A 13,804-nucleotide genomic window follows, 5' to 3' on the forward strand; every position below is an offset into this window, starting at 1 on the left:
TGTTGCTTCCCCAGCTTTGCCCTCCTTCGTCTATGGCACACATAACCCCGATCAGCTGTACAGAGAAGCTGTGTGCGGATCTGCTATTCCCCACACGGGCTGTGCACTGGCTGGGGCCAGGCTTGCCCACTTGCTCCCTGCACACACGGGCCTGGCTCACAGTTGGGCCTGTGGACACCCAAGTTAAACTGACTCATTTTACCCAGCTGCTGGTGAGTAGATAGACTGGGGAGAAAGTCTGGGCTGGTACAGGGGAAAGGACGAGGATCAGGACACTGTCATGTTTTTCCATCGTGGTGACATCACTGTCTCCATCTGTGAAACGGAAGCTGGATGTAGATTTGGAAAGAACTTTGAGCCCATCAAGCATTCAATGACCCTAACACCCAGAGAGAGGCATTACTCCCCAGAGCAGTGCTAAGATCACGGCCATCTCGAAAACTCCCAGATGGTTTGGCAGGAAAAGGCACCGAGCTGTGGATACAGTCTGACTCTTAGGATCTCCCTGGTGTTCAAAACTCAAGGGAAGCCCTTGACCAAATTCAGCACCCTTGGGTCGGCTGCAGCCAGCTGGGCCTCCCATGGAAGCAGGCCGAAGCCCAGTGCCAGGGGAGGCAGTGGCTTTTTACAGCCTCCGTAGCCCTGCTGAGTACCGACCCCAAACATATTCTCCCCACTCCACAGAAGGAAATGCAAACCCAGTAGCCACACTGCTTTCTGAAACTTTGGCCCACACTCCACTGGACTGAGTCAAGTTGCGTCCATTTGCATTGTCCTTGGGGAATTTGCACTTGTGATTGACTCAAAGGAAATTGGCAAGAGCAGACACAGGGAGCCAAGGACCCCAGCCACTTGGACCCGATGAAAACAGGGGCCAGGTTTACTGAGAACGTAAGGATAGGACAAAGCTCCCTGCCACGTGTGCCCCAGACCAGGTTTGTGAGTTTCCTGAACTGGGCCAAGCAACTGGGGCTTCTGAGTCTGCATTAATAATTCTGATTGCCAAGCACAGGGTGATGGACATTGTAGGTACTTTAACCCCATACCCAGAAAAAACTCCTGGGAGTGCTAACCAACATTTGTGTGTAGGTGGATGACGGACTGAACCAGACTCAAAGGTCTGGGTTCAAGTCCCAGCTCCCTCAATGACCCGCCATGTGATCTCTCCAAGCCTCAATCTGCTCTGCTGTAAAATGGGCTAATAATACCTGACCTCATTGAGCTGGTGTAAAAATAGAATGGCTCATGAATTTAAAAGTGCCTGGCACGTGGGGAATTCTCCTCAAATGCTCCTTCTTCTCCCTTTCCCTTCTATGACCAATCTGTAATTGTTTTTGTCTTACCTAAACCTGGCACCGAGTGGATGAGTCTATGAAGGGAACTTCTGGTGGCAACCCCAGTGCTGGTAGGTGAGAGGCTCTCAGACACCGACTTCCTCGTAATTGTCCAGCCCCTGGAGAGCACTTTCAGATTCAATCATCAAACAGCTCTGTGTGATCCCCTAGAAAGAGTTATCACAACTTCATCTACAGGAGACTGTCCCCAAGAGCCTGATGTTGTCCAAGTGCTTTACACACATGACTTCCTTTAATTCTTTCTTAGCAACACTAATAACACTTTGGACCCTGTCATACAGATGGGGAAACTGTGGTAGAGAGAAGCTACCGGAGAGGAACACAGCTAATGAGTGGTGGAGGCAGCACCAGCCCAGGGTCTAGAGTCCACACACCTTGTGGCCAGGCTCTGGCACCACTCCACCACCGGGGCTATCTCCTGTCTCGTTACCCTTCGTGCCCAGCATGGTGCTTGGCATGTACGAGGCTCGGCAAATGTGGCCACATTGAGCAGAAAAGACCCTGTTCGCGTGAGCAGCCTCTTACACTGTAAATTCCTCAACAGGGACCGACCTGTCCTCCCAGGCACCGTGCCCTCCTGGCTGGGGATTTGCTTTGTCTAATGTGCTGTTTGGTGTGTCTGCTCTTCATGAAGACCAGCTGCTGGAAACAGCACTTTATTGGACGGGGGAGTAACTGAGGAGCAAGAAGCAATTGGAAAACGGACTCGGGCATGTTCACAAGCTGTCAGAAGGTAGCGTGGGTGGGAGAGAGGCTGTCAGAGCAGAGTGCAAGCTCCCGGAGAGTAGGGACTGGGTGCACACAGCAACCACTATAAACTTACAAACATATCCATGTATACATACACAAAAACATACATATGCTCAGATACATATACATATTTTTATTCATAAAGTATTTTCTCATATCACGTTGAAGTCATCAGTAGATTTTTAACTATGTTCCCTCTAATTTTTTAATGCAACTGTTGCTGACATGTTTTTAATAGTACTCCTTCCAGGCACATTTTATGGGTTCAACAAATATTAGTTAATTGGATGGATGGGCAGATGGGTAGATGGGTGGATGGGTGGATGGGCAGGTGGGTGGATGGGCAGGTGGGCAGATGGATGGATGGGTGGATGGGTGGATGGGTGGATGAGCAGATGAGTGGATGGGCAGATGGATGGATAGGTGGATGGGCAGATGAGCAGGTGGATGGATGGATGGGTAGATGGGCAGATAGGTGCATGCATGTGAGTGGGTGAATAGGTGGATTGATGGGTGATGAATGGGTGAATATCTGGATTGTTGGATGGATAAATAAACAGAATGAATAGAAATGGAGTGAGGAGAAATAAAGGAAGGTTCATGCCCAGCAGATCTTACTCCCATGAACTCATTCCTAAGATAATACATACTCTTAACAATTCTCATCCTAAAATCAAGATCAGGACCCGACTGTGTTGCTGCCCTTTCACATCAGTTGCCTTTCACATCAGTTGCCCTTTCACATCAGTTGCCTTTCACATCAGTTGCCTTTAGTGAGGGGTAGACTCTGAAGCTGTGCTCTCGAACCCTGGCTGCCAAGGACCGTTCCTGCAGGCACATAACAGAGGCCACAGGTGTAAAAGGCACCCAAGCCAGATGCCTTGGTGCGAGCTCCAGGGCCACACGCTGGAAGGTGTCTGTTGTGCCAGTGAAATTCTGCCTCTATTTCCTGCTCAGGAAGTCCCTAGCTCCACAGCTAAGTGCTCAGGAGTGAATTTTGTTCCTTAATTGAAGCAGGAAAAGTCTTTTCATCACCATCCTTAACAAGGACTCCTCTAGAAGGTTTAGAATGCTTTCCTCCTTCCTGCCTAATTCCACCATTCCGGGGGCCTAGGGGAATCATCACCTCTTACAGGCAGGCGTCCCTGATTACTCCACTCCACCAGTCACTCCTTTCTCTGAACTCCTTCTGAAGCCAGATTCTTGCATATACATGTCATAGCTGACCCCTCTTCCCTAGTCCATTCTATAAGAAAAAAGTTGATTTTCTCCCCTCTTTTTTCCCCAGGCTTTCATACCCTCACGTACTCTATATTTAATAATTCTATGAGCAAACCAAGTTATATGCAATGCATTTTCAAACTCTTAAATAAGGCCTTTCTACTCTCTCGTTTTGTGAGTGTGGGCAAATCACGTAACATCTCTGGGCTCCGATTTCCTCATCTGCATACTGAGGGGGGCTGGACCAGCTGCTTTCTGGGGTTCTCTCTACATCTAGCATTTTGTGTACACACACATGTTATGAGGATGCCAAATAATAATATATCAGTATAGGAAATATCGCCTAGAAGGCTGTGTTCCAGAATCCCTTTTGTTTTTCCTTTGGCCCCAAATGGCTGGAAGGAACCATTTGGTCCTCTACTCTAAAGCCATGGCCAAGTGCCCTTACTCCAGTTTGCTAAAGCTGCCGGAAATGCAATATACAAGAAATGGATTAGCTTCATTCTCTTCTTTCTCTTCTCCCTTTTCTCCCCTTTCTCCCCTTCCTTCTTCCTCTTCTTTCTGTCCTTTCTCTTCTCCTTCCCTTCCTCCTCCAATTCCTCCTCCTTGCTTTTCATTTTCTCCTGTTGCCCTGGGGTGCAGAGCGGGGAGGGTAACGTCTCTTTCTGGTCCGTAGCTCACTGACAGCCAGGCCTGCAGAGCTCCTCTCTCGTCTCACTTTGCCCCCTCCTCCCCTCCACTCCTGTTCTCCTTCCCCTCACACTGGCGGGCAGGGCCTCTATTATGTTCTAACATGTGTGTCCTTCCACTCCTGGAAAATGGAGAGTGCCCTTGCGGTGAGCCTCTGGTTCTGTTCCCGTCGTGGTGGAGGCTGGAGGCCTCACTCCCATTTTGCTGCCTTCATTGTACTCTCGGCCGGGTGCTCCCTTCCTGCTGCTCCGTGCACGTCTGTCTGTCATTCCTAACGGCCACAGAGTCCAGGGGATGCGACTTCCATAGCTTGCTTCCCCGTTTCCCCACGACAGACCCCCAACCTGCCTCCAGCTCCTGGACACTACGAGTGCTCCCTTGAGGAGGTCTTTCCGCACATCCCTTCGTGGCCTTGTGCTGTTCTTCCCCCGGCTGTGGAATCGGGAGACCCTGCTTGTGCTTCTCTTATGAAATGGGAATCAGTCCTCAACGCTGTGCTCTTACTCAGCTATCTCCCCAACTGGGGAGCTCAGCTCTCTCTTTAGTCAAACCCCAAGATCTTCTCCAGTCTTTGCATTCCTCCCCCCTTTCCCGTGCATTTCTCTCCCACCCCCCGTGCCGTTCATCAAATGGCATAAAGACGAAGGCTGCAAGCTCTGAAAGGAGACTGGCTTCCGGGCTTCAAATCTCAGCTTGGCCCTCGCTCGCTGGGTGGCCCCGTCAGGTTAAGGAATCCCTGTGCTCTTTTCTGTCACTGGTCACAAGAGTGGTCACGAAGAACATACTTCGTAAGAATGTTCTAAGATGAAATGACCTATCCCGTAAAAGGTATTTAGAACCAGGCTGGCACATGGTAAGTAAGACAATATGAGTTACTATTATTGTGACAAGCACTGGAGTTACGGTCTTCACGCTCATATTTCTCAGCCTAGAAGGAGTGAGGAACAGGAAAACAAACACAACTCCGTGCAGGGAGGGCAGAGGTAAGGCAGAGGGGTGCCTAGAAGAGTGAGCAGCATGTAGGGGACATAGAAAAATGCTGTGAATTAATTAATAGTTCTATGGAAATGCAGAGGAAGGGCATTTACTCACCCTCTGGGGCCAGAGACATTGAACTGCGTTGAGCGTGTCAACTTGGTTAAGGCTGGGGACGGCAATACCCAGCATCCCCTTCTCTGTACTGTTCAGACAGAATTGTCCAGAAAAGGGACTCGCATGAGACTTGAAAGGTGGGCGAGAAGCTGATGCCACTACTCTCAGAAGGTCCACATGGTCGGATAGCATGACGGACTGAGGGAGATACAGTGCTGGAATTGCCCAGAGGCTCCCAGCTCGTCCTGGCTCTCCTTTGCTCTGCTCCTTGCTTGTCTTCACTGTGGGCCCATTACCCAGTGCTGAGCTGCAGACCCCACGGTCAGCAGCACCCCTGAGGTGGAGATTTCTCCAGATCTCTTCACCTGCTCCCCTTCATGCTTCCACTTCAGTGGCCAGATGGCCGTGGCTTCTCAAACTCCCCTACACCTCCTGCTTGTCCTCCTGCTTGGGAGATTCTGGATGATTGGAGAGTGACTACTTCTCTGGCCTTCGTCTCCCCATCCCACTCTGCTTACCTACCCCCAAGGGATATCCCACAGGAGGGTCAGAGAACACCCCATTCCCCAAGCCTTTGGGAAACACGTAGATCAGGGGAGCACCAGCAGTGGCCACCCTGTGCAGGCCGGGCTCGACAGAAGGAGGTGCTGCCTCCAGTGGGATCCCTGAACCCGAAGGGGATGATGGGATCCCAGCAGGGTCCTGCCACCCGTACCATATGGACAGCAGGGTCAAAGCTAAAACCCAGCGCACTGATCAGTGACTGTTCTCTGACCCCCAACTCCCCTCTCAGAGATCTCCCCTGGCCCCACCCTCATTTGCTCTGATTCCTGAAATTCCCATAGGAAAGAAATCCACAAACAAATTCCCATGTGGAATAGATGCAGTCCATTATTCTGGTAACTTGTGTGGTAACTCTTTTTACTACTGAACCCTGAGAGATATAGATACTTGCAGGAGGATATAAATCCTGAGCAGAATCTTGGAGGATGTGCAGTGAAGGGTATTTGGGGAAGAGCCAGTGTGGGCCAAGGCACGACTGACGGTGGGGCGAAGCTCAGCCCGGTGGGCACTCAGGCAGTTCAGCGTGATCTGAGCCGGGAGAAGGGCAGGGTGGGGGTGGCAGGAGGCGAGGCTGGGAGGTCATCAGGGATGGTCCTGTGGACACGACCAAGGAGACTGCTCTTGCTATTCTAGAAAACCCACCTTCTGATTCACCCTGGGAATCCCTCTTTCCTTGAACTAATGCCACCCGTCCAATAGAGATGGGTGACTTGAACACAGAGCCTGTGGCCTGGAAGCTGCAAGCGCATCCCCCAGGGAGTGGAGACCCCTCGTCTTCATTGAGAGATGGGAATGGAGGCCCCAAGAGAACATTGGCATGCTCAGTGCCCTCAGGGAAGGCTGGGCATGGGCTACTTCTTGCAACCCCAATCCCTCCTGTCCCTGAGAAGCCCAGAGCTCCACTGTGGCCTCTGCCCTGCCCTTGCCCAAGGTCTCGGCTGGTCTCAGCCATCAGATTAGCCACTTGGCTCTTCTCAGGTGGCCACTCTCCTGGGGGGAGGAGGGGGAACGCCTCGCCCTGGGGCGTCCAGGTGGCAGGGCCTGCGGGGTGGCCATGGAGGTGGGAGGAGTGGTTGGGTTCTGTGTTTATCCTGAAGGTGGAGATGACGGGATTTACTGACACAGAACCCAGAGAGGGCCAGGGGAGGGGATCCACGGTGATTCAACACTGTTACGCCCCGTGCATTTTATTCAGAGTTAGTGTATATGTCACCTCATTTCATCTTCACAGCCCCCCCGCCATGGACCATAGGATCAACCCATTTTACAGGTGAGAAAGCTGAGGCTTAATGTTAAAGTTAAGCTCATCTGAGTCTGATCAGGACCCACTGGGGCCCATAGCACATGATTTCTTACTACGCTGCCTTTCTCAAAGCAGGACCCAGGGACCCCACCTCCCTACCCCGCCACACACAAACCAGAATCTCCAGGACACACTCTGGGTCGCAGGCCTGGGAATCTGTACTTTCAAAGCTTCTAGGTGAATCCCACTCACAAAGATACCTGAGACTTGCTGATCAGATGCCCAGCCCAGGACCTTGTCTCGGAGCTGTTCTTGCGGCACCCCTGAGCAGCTCCCCAGGCCTGGTTCCCATGCCGGGGTGTCCCCTGACCCAGGCTGGCTCTGACCCGGCTTCTCTGATGGTCCATGGGCACCCTGGACCTGCTGCCCACGCAGCTTCCCCCGCCTGGAGACCCCGCCTCCTGACCCGCAGCCAACCCAGACCCCGCAGCCCCCGGGCCCCAGCGGGGGCTGACACTGCCAGCAAGTCTGCCCCAAGACCCTTCTCTGAATGCTGGAGAACCCCAGCTCAGGGGGGCCCTGCGTGCGTTCGCCTGGCTCTGCCTCTCGCGTGACTTTGGGCAATTCCTCACCTCTGAGCACCTCAGTTCCTGCCTCTCTAAAGTGGGGGTAAGTCAGCACCACCTCATCCAGTTGCTCTGAGATAACCAACTGAAACAGGGTGGGTCCCTGGCAGAGCACCTGGCACAGCAAGCACCCAGTGCCAGCTCTCACCACGGTGGGAGCACGGGAAGGAAAGTGGCATGACCCGGGAGACCCTTCCCTGACCCCCTCCTCTGCTTTTTGGAAGCAGCCAGTTTGGTGGGGCAGAAGCAGCCTCCTCCACGAGGCAGGGTGCCTCCCGTGTTGCGTGCATTCCATGCGCTCCGTGCGTGTTTGCAGAACAAACCAGTGACAGCCCAATTGGTGGCGAGCAGATCCAACTCAGATGGCAGGCTTGGGGCCCCTGGGGCGCCCGGCTCCAAGATGGTCTCTGGAATCCTCCACGCATCCTGCTCTGGTCAAGGCAGTCATGCAGTCTGGCATCTGAGGCTCACGCCTGGTCTGTTCTTTGAACTCCCTCCACCAGCCCCTCTGTGGAATTTGTTTATAGTTGCTCTGGGAGGTCTGTGGGAGAAGCTGCCCGGAAGCTCTGCTCAGGCTGAGAGAGAGCAGACCCGACGGCTAGCTGCGGGACCCCAGCTGGGACAGGCTGATGGTGCACTGTGCCGGACACAACAGCCACCCCAAAGTGGAACAGAGAGGGACCCAGCCCAGACCCTGCCCTTGAGCTGCCTCCAGCCCAGGGGCTGAGTGGGAGGGCAGGCCTGGAGCTAAGACAGCACGGTTTCCTTGGAGCACTTCCCACGTGCCCGGCTTCTCTAACAAAACCTCACCCAGTCCATCCATGGCCAGGAGCCATTGTCTCTGGCTCAGAGACGAGGAAACCAGATCACAGGAGGTCATGTGGCTTCTCCTAGGTCATGTGGCAGAGAAGTGAGGGATCAAGGAATCCAACCAAGGCCCACGTGGGCAGTGCTGAACCACCTGCCTTGTTGGAATGCCACTAGCTCAGGTAACGGCCCATAGGTGAGGCCAGGCTCCCAGAGAAACTCCCCAGCTGGCTGTCAGAGGCTGCGTTTGGGCCCCCCAGTCACAGTGCAGCTGGGTGGGTGGAAACTTGGAGGGGTCGTGAAATCCCTCATTAGGGGAATGGGGGGAGGTAGAACCTGAAAGATGCATACTGGGGAAACTGAGGCAGCAGTTGGAAGCCACACACTAGGAAGAGGCAGCAAAGAGATCTGAAAAACACAGAACAGAATGGGAGGAAAGGAGAACTGGAAGGAGGCTGTGGCACCCCCCTGCCATTTGTCTATGTTAAAATTCCCCAAAGGCACAGGAACCCACCAACCGGGCCTGAATCTGTGCTCTGGCAATGACTCACCGTGTGACCTGGGGCAAGTTCTTGTAGCTCTGTGCCTCGGATTCCCTGAAACCTACTTCAGAGGTACTCAGAGCATCATCTAGCAGGCTGAAGGTGCTTTATACATGTTTATTAAGCTAACAGTCACCCTACATATTTTACAAAGATATCTACACACAAATCCAGCAAGCCCAAGGAAGCCAATCCTTGGATCCTTGTTGTCAGTGTGGAAAGAGGGAGCCACGTGGGAAATGGGGAGAAAGGGGAGCAAGCAAATAAATGCATAAACCAAAAGCAGGCCCCATGGGGCCTGGGGAGCCTGCTGTGAACCCTGTGCAGCTGAGATACCTGACCTTGGGCCTGCAGCCTCTCACACCCAGCTCTCCCCACCCCCTCCACCCGCCACACACCCTGCCCCAGACATGGCTCAGCCTTCCCTCCCTCACTCTCTCAACAAATGGTCTCTAAAGCCCTTCCATGGGATAAGACTTCTTCTGAGCACTTTGGGGAGCACAGTTTGGCCTGAAAGACATGTGGACATGAGCTCCATCGCCAAGTATTCACTCATTCATTCATCATTCATTCACACATTCATCTATCGCACGTCACTTCACTACCTTGTTCACCTACTTCTTCGTTCATCCATTCATTCTTTTTTCAATGCAAATTTTATTGAGATTTATTCACACACCATATAATCCATCCAAACATTCATTCATTCTTTGGTCATTCACTTTAAATCTCTCGGTTACCCTCTGTGCCAGGTTTGGAGCTGCCGCTGGGCATCCAGAGGCAGATGAGAAGACGTGGACTTGGTCTGTCCTTGGATATCAAAGTCTATGTTGGAAATGGTCAATAACTAAACAAGCAAGTAACTGCATAGTTGCCAGAGGCTATGGTGGAGGTGGGCAAGCTACTGAGCTAGAGATAAACTGGGTGGACCTATTAGGCAGAGCAGAAGGTCTATGAGTGACATTGGCAAGGAAATCTAAAGGATCCAGAACCCATCATGGGAAAAGCTAGGAAATGGAATATTCTGAACAGGGGACCATCTCCTTACTCACTCATTCATCCACCCATGGTATTCATTCATTCTTGCATTTATTCATTTATTTCTTCAGCATGTAAGGCAGCTCAGTCTACATGGGCAAACCACACAGGTCTGAGTTCTGATCCCAGTTTCTCCATGCATTGGCCTTGGTTTCCTTACCTGTAGAAGGGGGTAATGACATCTAGTGGGAGATTTTTTGTGAGGATGGTAAGGGTACACATGTCACCGGGAACACAGCGGAATGTCCCATAAATGTCAGCCACAGCTCTGGTCCCCACTGGGCCCAGCCCTTGGAGTTTGTCCAGCTCATGTGCAGGCAGGTGCCCGACCCTGGCCCCTCATTCACTAAGGCTGACCCCGCCACACCCCAGGATGCAGTGCAAGTTCCCCAAGACGACCAAACCCCTGAAACGGGATGGCACCAGGACGACTCAGCCCTACTCACCTCGGCTGCGGTCCCATCTGTGATCTTCTATTCACAAATCCTCTGACACACTTAGCTCTCTCTGCCAGGCCTCCTGATGACTTGCGGTGTAGGCACTAATATTATCCTTTTTCTTCAGAAACCCAGGCACAGCGAGATTGGGTGACTGCCCAAAGTCCCCCAGGGGGCAGCAGATTCAGGGAGACGTCCCAGGTATTTGTCTCCTAACCTGCTGCCCTGCCCAGGTCCCCATGTCCTCTCTCTCCAGGTTTTGCTGCAGCGGGGTCAGTGGGGCCAGCTGGGCTCCACCAGAAAGGGGAGTGGTCAGCATTGTCATCATGCTCTGGGATATTGGCTCCGATTGCTTGTTGCAATCAGCTTTTCTAAAAATGACATTCTCTAGGGCTCAGCTTGACATTCTCTAGGGTTCAGCTTGACTCTGTCCCATCACATCGAAAGGCTCTTGCAGGTCAAATTGGAAATGACTAGGGAATGTCTGTTTCTGACTCTGTGCCTTGTCAGGGAGTGGGAGACAGTCCTGAGCCCCAGATCTGCCACTAATTTATGTGACCTGAAATCACTTATCTTCTGAGTTTCCGTTCCCCCTCCACCATAAAATGGAGGTAGTGATACTATTGATCTTGAAGTCATGAGCTATTTTATAGCACAGGGCTGGTCCATATTTAGCGTTCATTGAAGGGTCATTGAACCTGGATTGGTACCCAATACCTTGGGCATTTCCTTTTTTAATTTTGTGGCAGTGCCTGGTTCATGGGGTTTGTCTTTAAGAGCATCAAGTAAGTTAATGAGAAGGAAATGAGGTTTGATATTTATTGGGGGTTTCTCTGTGCCAAACACCTGTTTTGCCGCTTTAAAAAAACAAGTCACAAATATCAATTAAAATGGATTTGGCTCCAAGGAATAAAACATCTGAATAACTATAGCTTAAGCAAAAAAAAAAAAAAAAAAAAAAAAATCATTGAATCATCTCATGTAATGGGAGGTTTCGAGGAGGTGGTTCCAGGCTTGGTTCAGCAACACTGCAAAGTCCCAAGGATTCAGGCTCTTTTTTCTTTCTGCTCTGACATCCTCAGTATGTTGGATTTTCTTCCTTAGACTTGTACCTCATAGATTCAAAATGGTTGCTGTAGCTCCAGCCATCATGTTTGCACACAAGGAGCAAAGAGTTTGGGAGGAGAAATGTCTTTCTCCTTCTGAGGAAGGAATTTTTTCCTAGAAGATCCTGGGAGATTTTCCCTTGTGTCTCATTGGCTAGAAATGGGTCAAATGAATGCCCAGAATGAATAGAGAGAGCTTCAGAGTCACTTCTGGTGCAGTCATGCCCACGTTCGTAAACCCCCTCTATAGTCGCAGGCCTGCTGTCCTCTCTGGGCAGCAACAGGTTTCAACATCTGCATGCTAATAAGGGAAGGAAAAGGGAAGAGAAGAAGCAACTGTTATTAAACTGCAGGGTAGTGCTCACTTTGGCAGCACATTTACTAAAATTGGAACAATACAGGGAAGATTAACGTGGCCCCTGCACGAGGATGCCACACAAATTCGTGAAGCATTCCATATATTTTTTGGAAATGAATAGTGATGATGGTAGCACATTATTGTGACTAATAATTGACAGCATTGAATATAGGTGAATGTGGTAACAAGGGAAAATTTTAGGTTATGTATGTTACTAAATTAAAAATTAAAAGATAAAGCATAGGACTGTAAAGCACAGCAAACTGTATTGTAGATGATGGACTATAGTTAATAGTACAAGTATAAGAACATTCTGTCACGAATTATAACAAATGTATGACACTAATACAAAGTGTGAATAATAGGGTGGTATATGGGAAAAAAATACACCTAATGTAAACTATGGATGATAGTTCATAGTGCTGTTTAAATAATTTTTCATTAATTGTAACAAAAGTAACTACCATTAAAAAAAAAAAAAAGTCCATAGTCGAATTACAAAAAGTGCTGTCATCAATTGCAACAAATGTTCCACACCAATATAAGGTGTTGGTGGGGTGGTGCACGGGAATCCTGTATTTTACACATGATTGTTCTGGAAACCCACAACTTCTCTAATTTAAAAAAAAAAAAAAATTAACAAAAACCAACATTGGGGTAGAGCGTTCCCGGCTGAGGGAAGGGCAGGTGCAAAGGCCCGAGATGGGAGCTGGCTGGGGTGCGAGAGGAACGTCAGGGCAGCCATCACGATAGGTAAGAGGGAGAGTGGAAAGAGAAGGGAACAGGGAGAAGCTGGCCTGCGAGGCCACGGCCAGGACAAGGGCCCCATGCTCAGCTCAACAGCGGCCAGCCTGTGGAAGGCTGAGTCCAGGAGAGTGGCATGATTTAGCTGGCTCTTCCGAGGATGGTTCTGGTTGCTTCAATCAGCATGAAAGGAGAAGCTAGGGGATCCGTCAGGAGGCTGGCCAGCGGTCCACGTGGGAGATGACAGTAACCGAACTGGGGCAGGTTAGGTCCTTATCGAGGACTCCGCACCTCCTTTCTCTCTCCGGTGACTTCTGTGGCAGAGGCCCACCAGGGGGAAGAGCCAGGAGGCCCAAACCCACCAAGGAGGACAACTGCCCAGAGCTCTCCTGATGGGCCTCTGGCTGATGGGCAGGGCAGGGAGCTCCAGTAACTGGTCAACACTGAGCTTTCGTTTTAGCAAAGGTGATGCTAATAACCTGGGCTTAGTTCCGACTCCACTTGTGAATTCCTATCATTTCTAGACTGGTCAACTAAAAGCCTCTGATCTTTGCAGCTAGAGAGAGAGGAGCGAAAGATCACAAATGAAAACCAGAAGTAGGAGCAGCTTCAATAAATGAGTGGGAGTTTATTTTCCCCCCGGGAGCCCTCCTGCCTCCTCCCCGCCCTCCCTTTGTGAAACACCTCCACCAAGGACCCCAGCTCCCCGGGGGGATTAGTGCCCCCGTGTGAAGTCGCAGCCCTGTAACTTTCCCTTTAAGAACTGTCAGAGCCGGGGAGGCTGGCCAAGCTTGGAGGTGGGGACAGAGGGAAAGAAAGAAAAAAAAAAGAGAGAGAGAGAGGCAGGAAAAGTTTTTTCAGAGAAAAATGCAGGGTTTGTCTTTAACCCTGACGTCAGCTCGTGCTTTAATAAAGCCCCCCACGGGCTGCGAAGAGGCTGATGTGAAGCTCCCGATGGGCCGGGCCGTCCTGGACCCAGCTCCCCGGAGAGGAGGCTGAATCCTCCCGGCTGTTTGGTGGATGCTCTTGCCACCGACTTCCAGGCATGAGGTGGCTCCTGCCCTGGACTCTGGTGGCAGTGACAGCAGCAGCTGCTGCGGGCAGTACCCTGGTGACGGTGAGTCCTGCCTGGAGGGGCTCCCTTCCCCACCGGCTCCTGCTCTAGACCCTGTTTGGGGCTGGGGGGCAGGCTGAGAGGGGCAGGGGGCGAGGGCGAGGACCACAGTGTACA

General features: G+C 51.3%; 1 protein-coding gene and 1 non-coding gene across 2 annotated transcripts in view; both read left to right on the forward strand.

Annotated features, from left to right (window-relative positions):
* The first annotated feature begins 11,828 nt into the window (after positions 1 to 11,828).
* LOC119509689 lies at positions 11,829 to 11,935 on the forward strand. Its single transcript, XR_005211754.1, has one exon. It is a non-coding gene; the product is annotated as a U6 spliceosomal RNA (small nuclear RNA).
* A 1,637-nt stretch (positions 11,936 to 13,572) lies between these two features.
* Positions 13,573 to 13,804, forward strand: part of CCN4 (cellular communication network factor 4) — a 32,684-nt gene continuing 32,452 nt past the window's right edge. Inside the window, exon 1 of the mRNA XM_037802976.1 lies at positions 13,573 to 13,690. Coding sequence (XP_037658904.1) covers positions 13,619 to 13,690 — 72 coding nt within the window. The 5' untranslated portion in view covers positions 13,573 to 13,618. The remainder of the gene's footprint in view (positions 13,691 to 13,804) is intronic.

Source organism: Choloepus didactylus, chromosome 14 (assembly GCF_015220235.1).
Source record: "Choloepus didactylus isolate mChoDid1 chromosome 14, mChoDid1.pri, whole genome shotgun sequence".
Classification (NCBI taxonomy): Eukaryota; Metazoa; Chordata; class Mammalia; order Pilosa; family Megalonychidae; genus Choloepus; species Choloepus didactylus.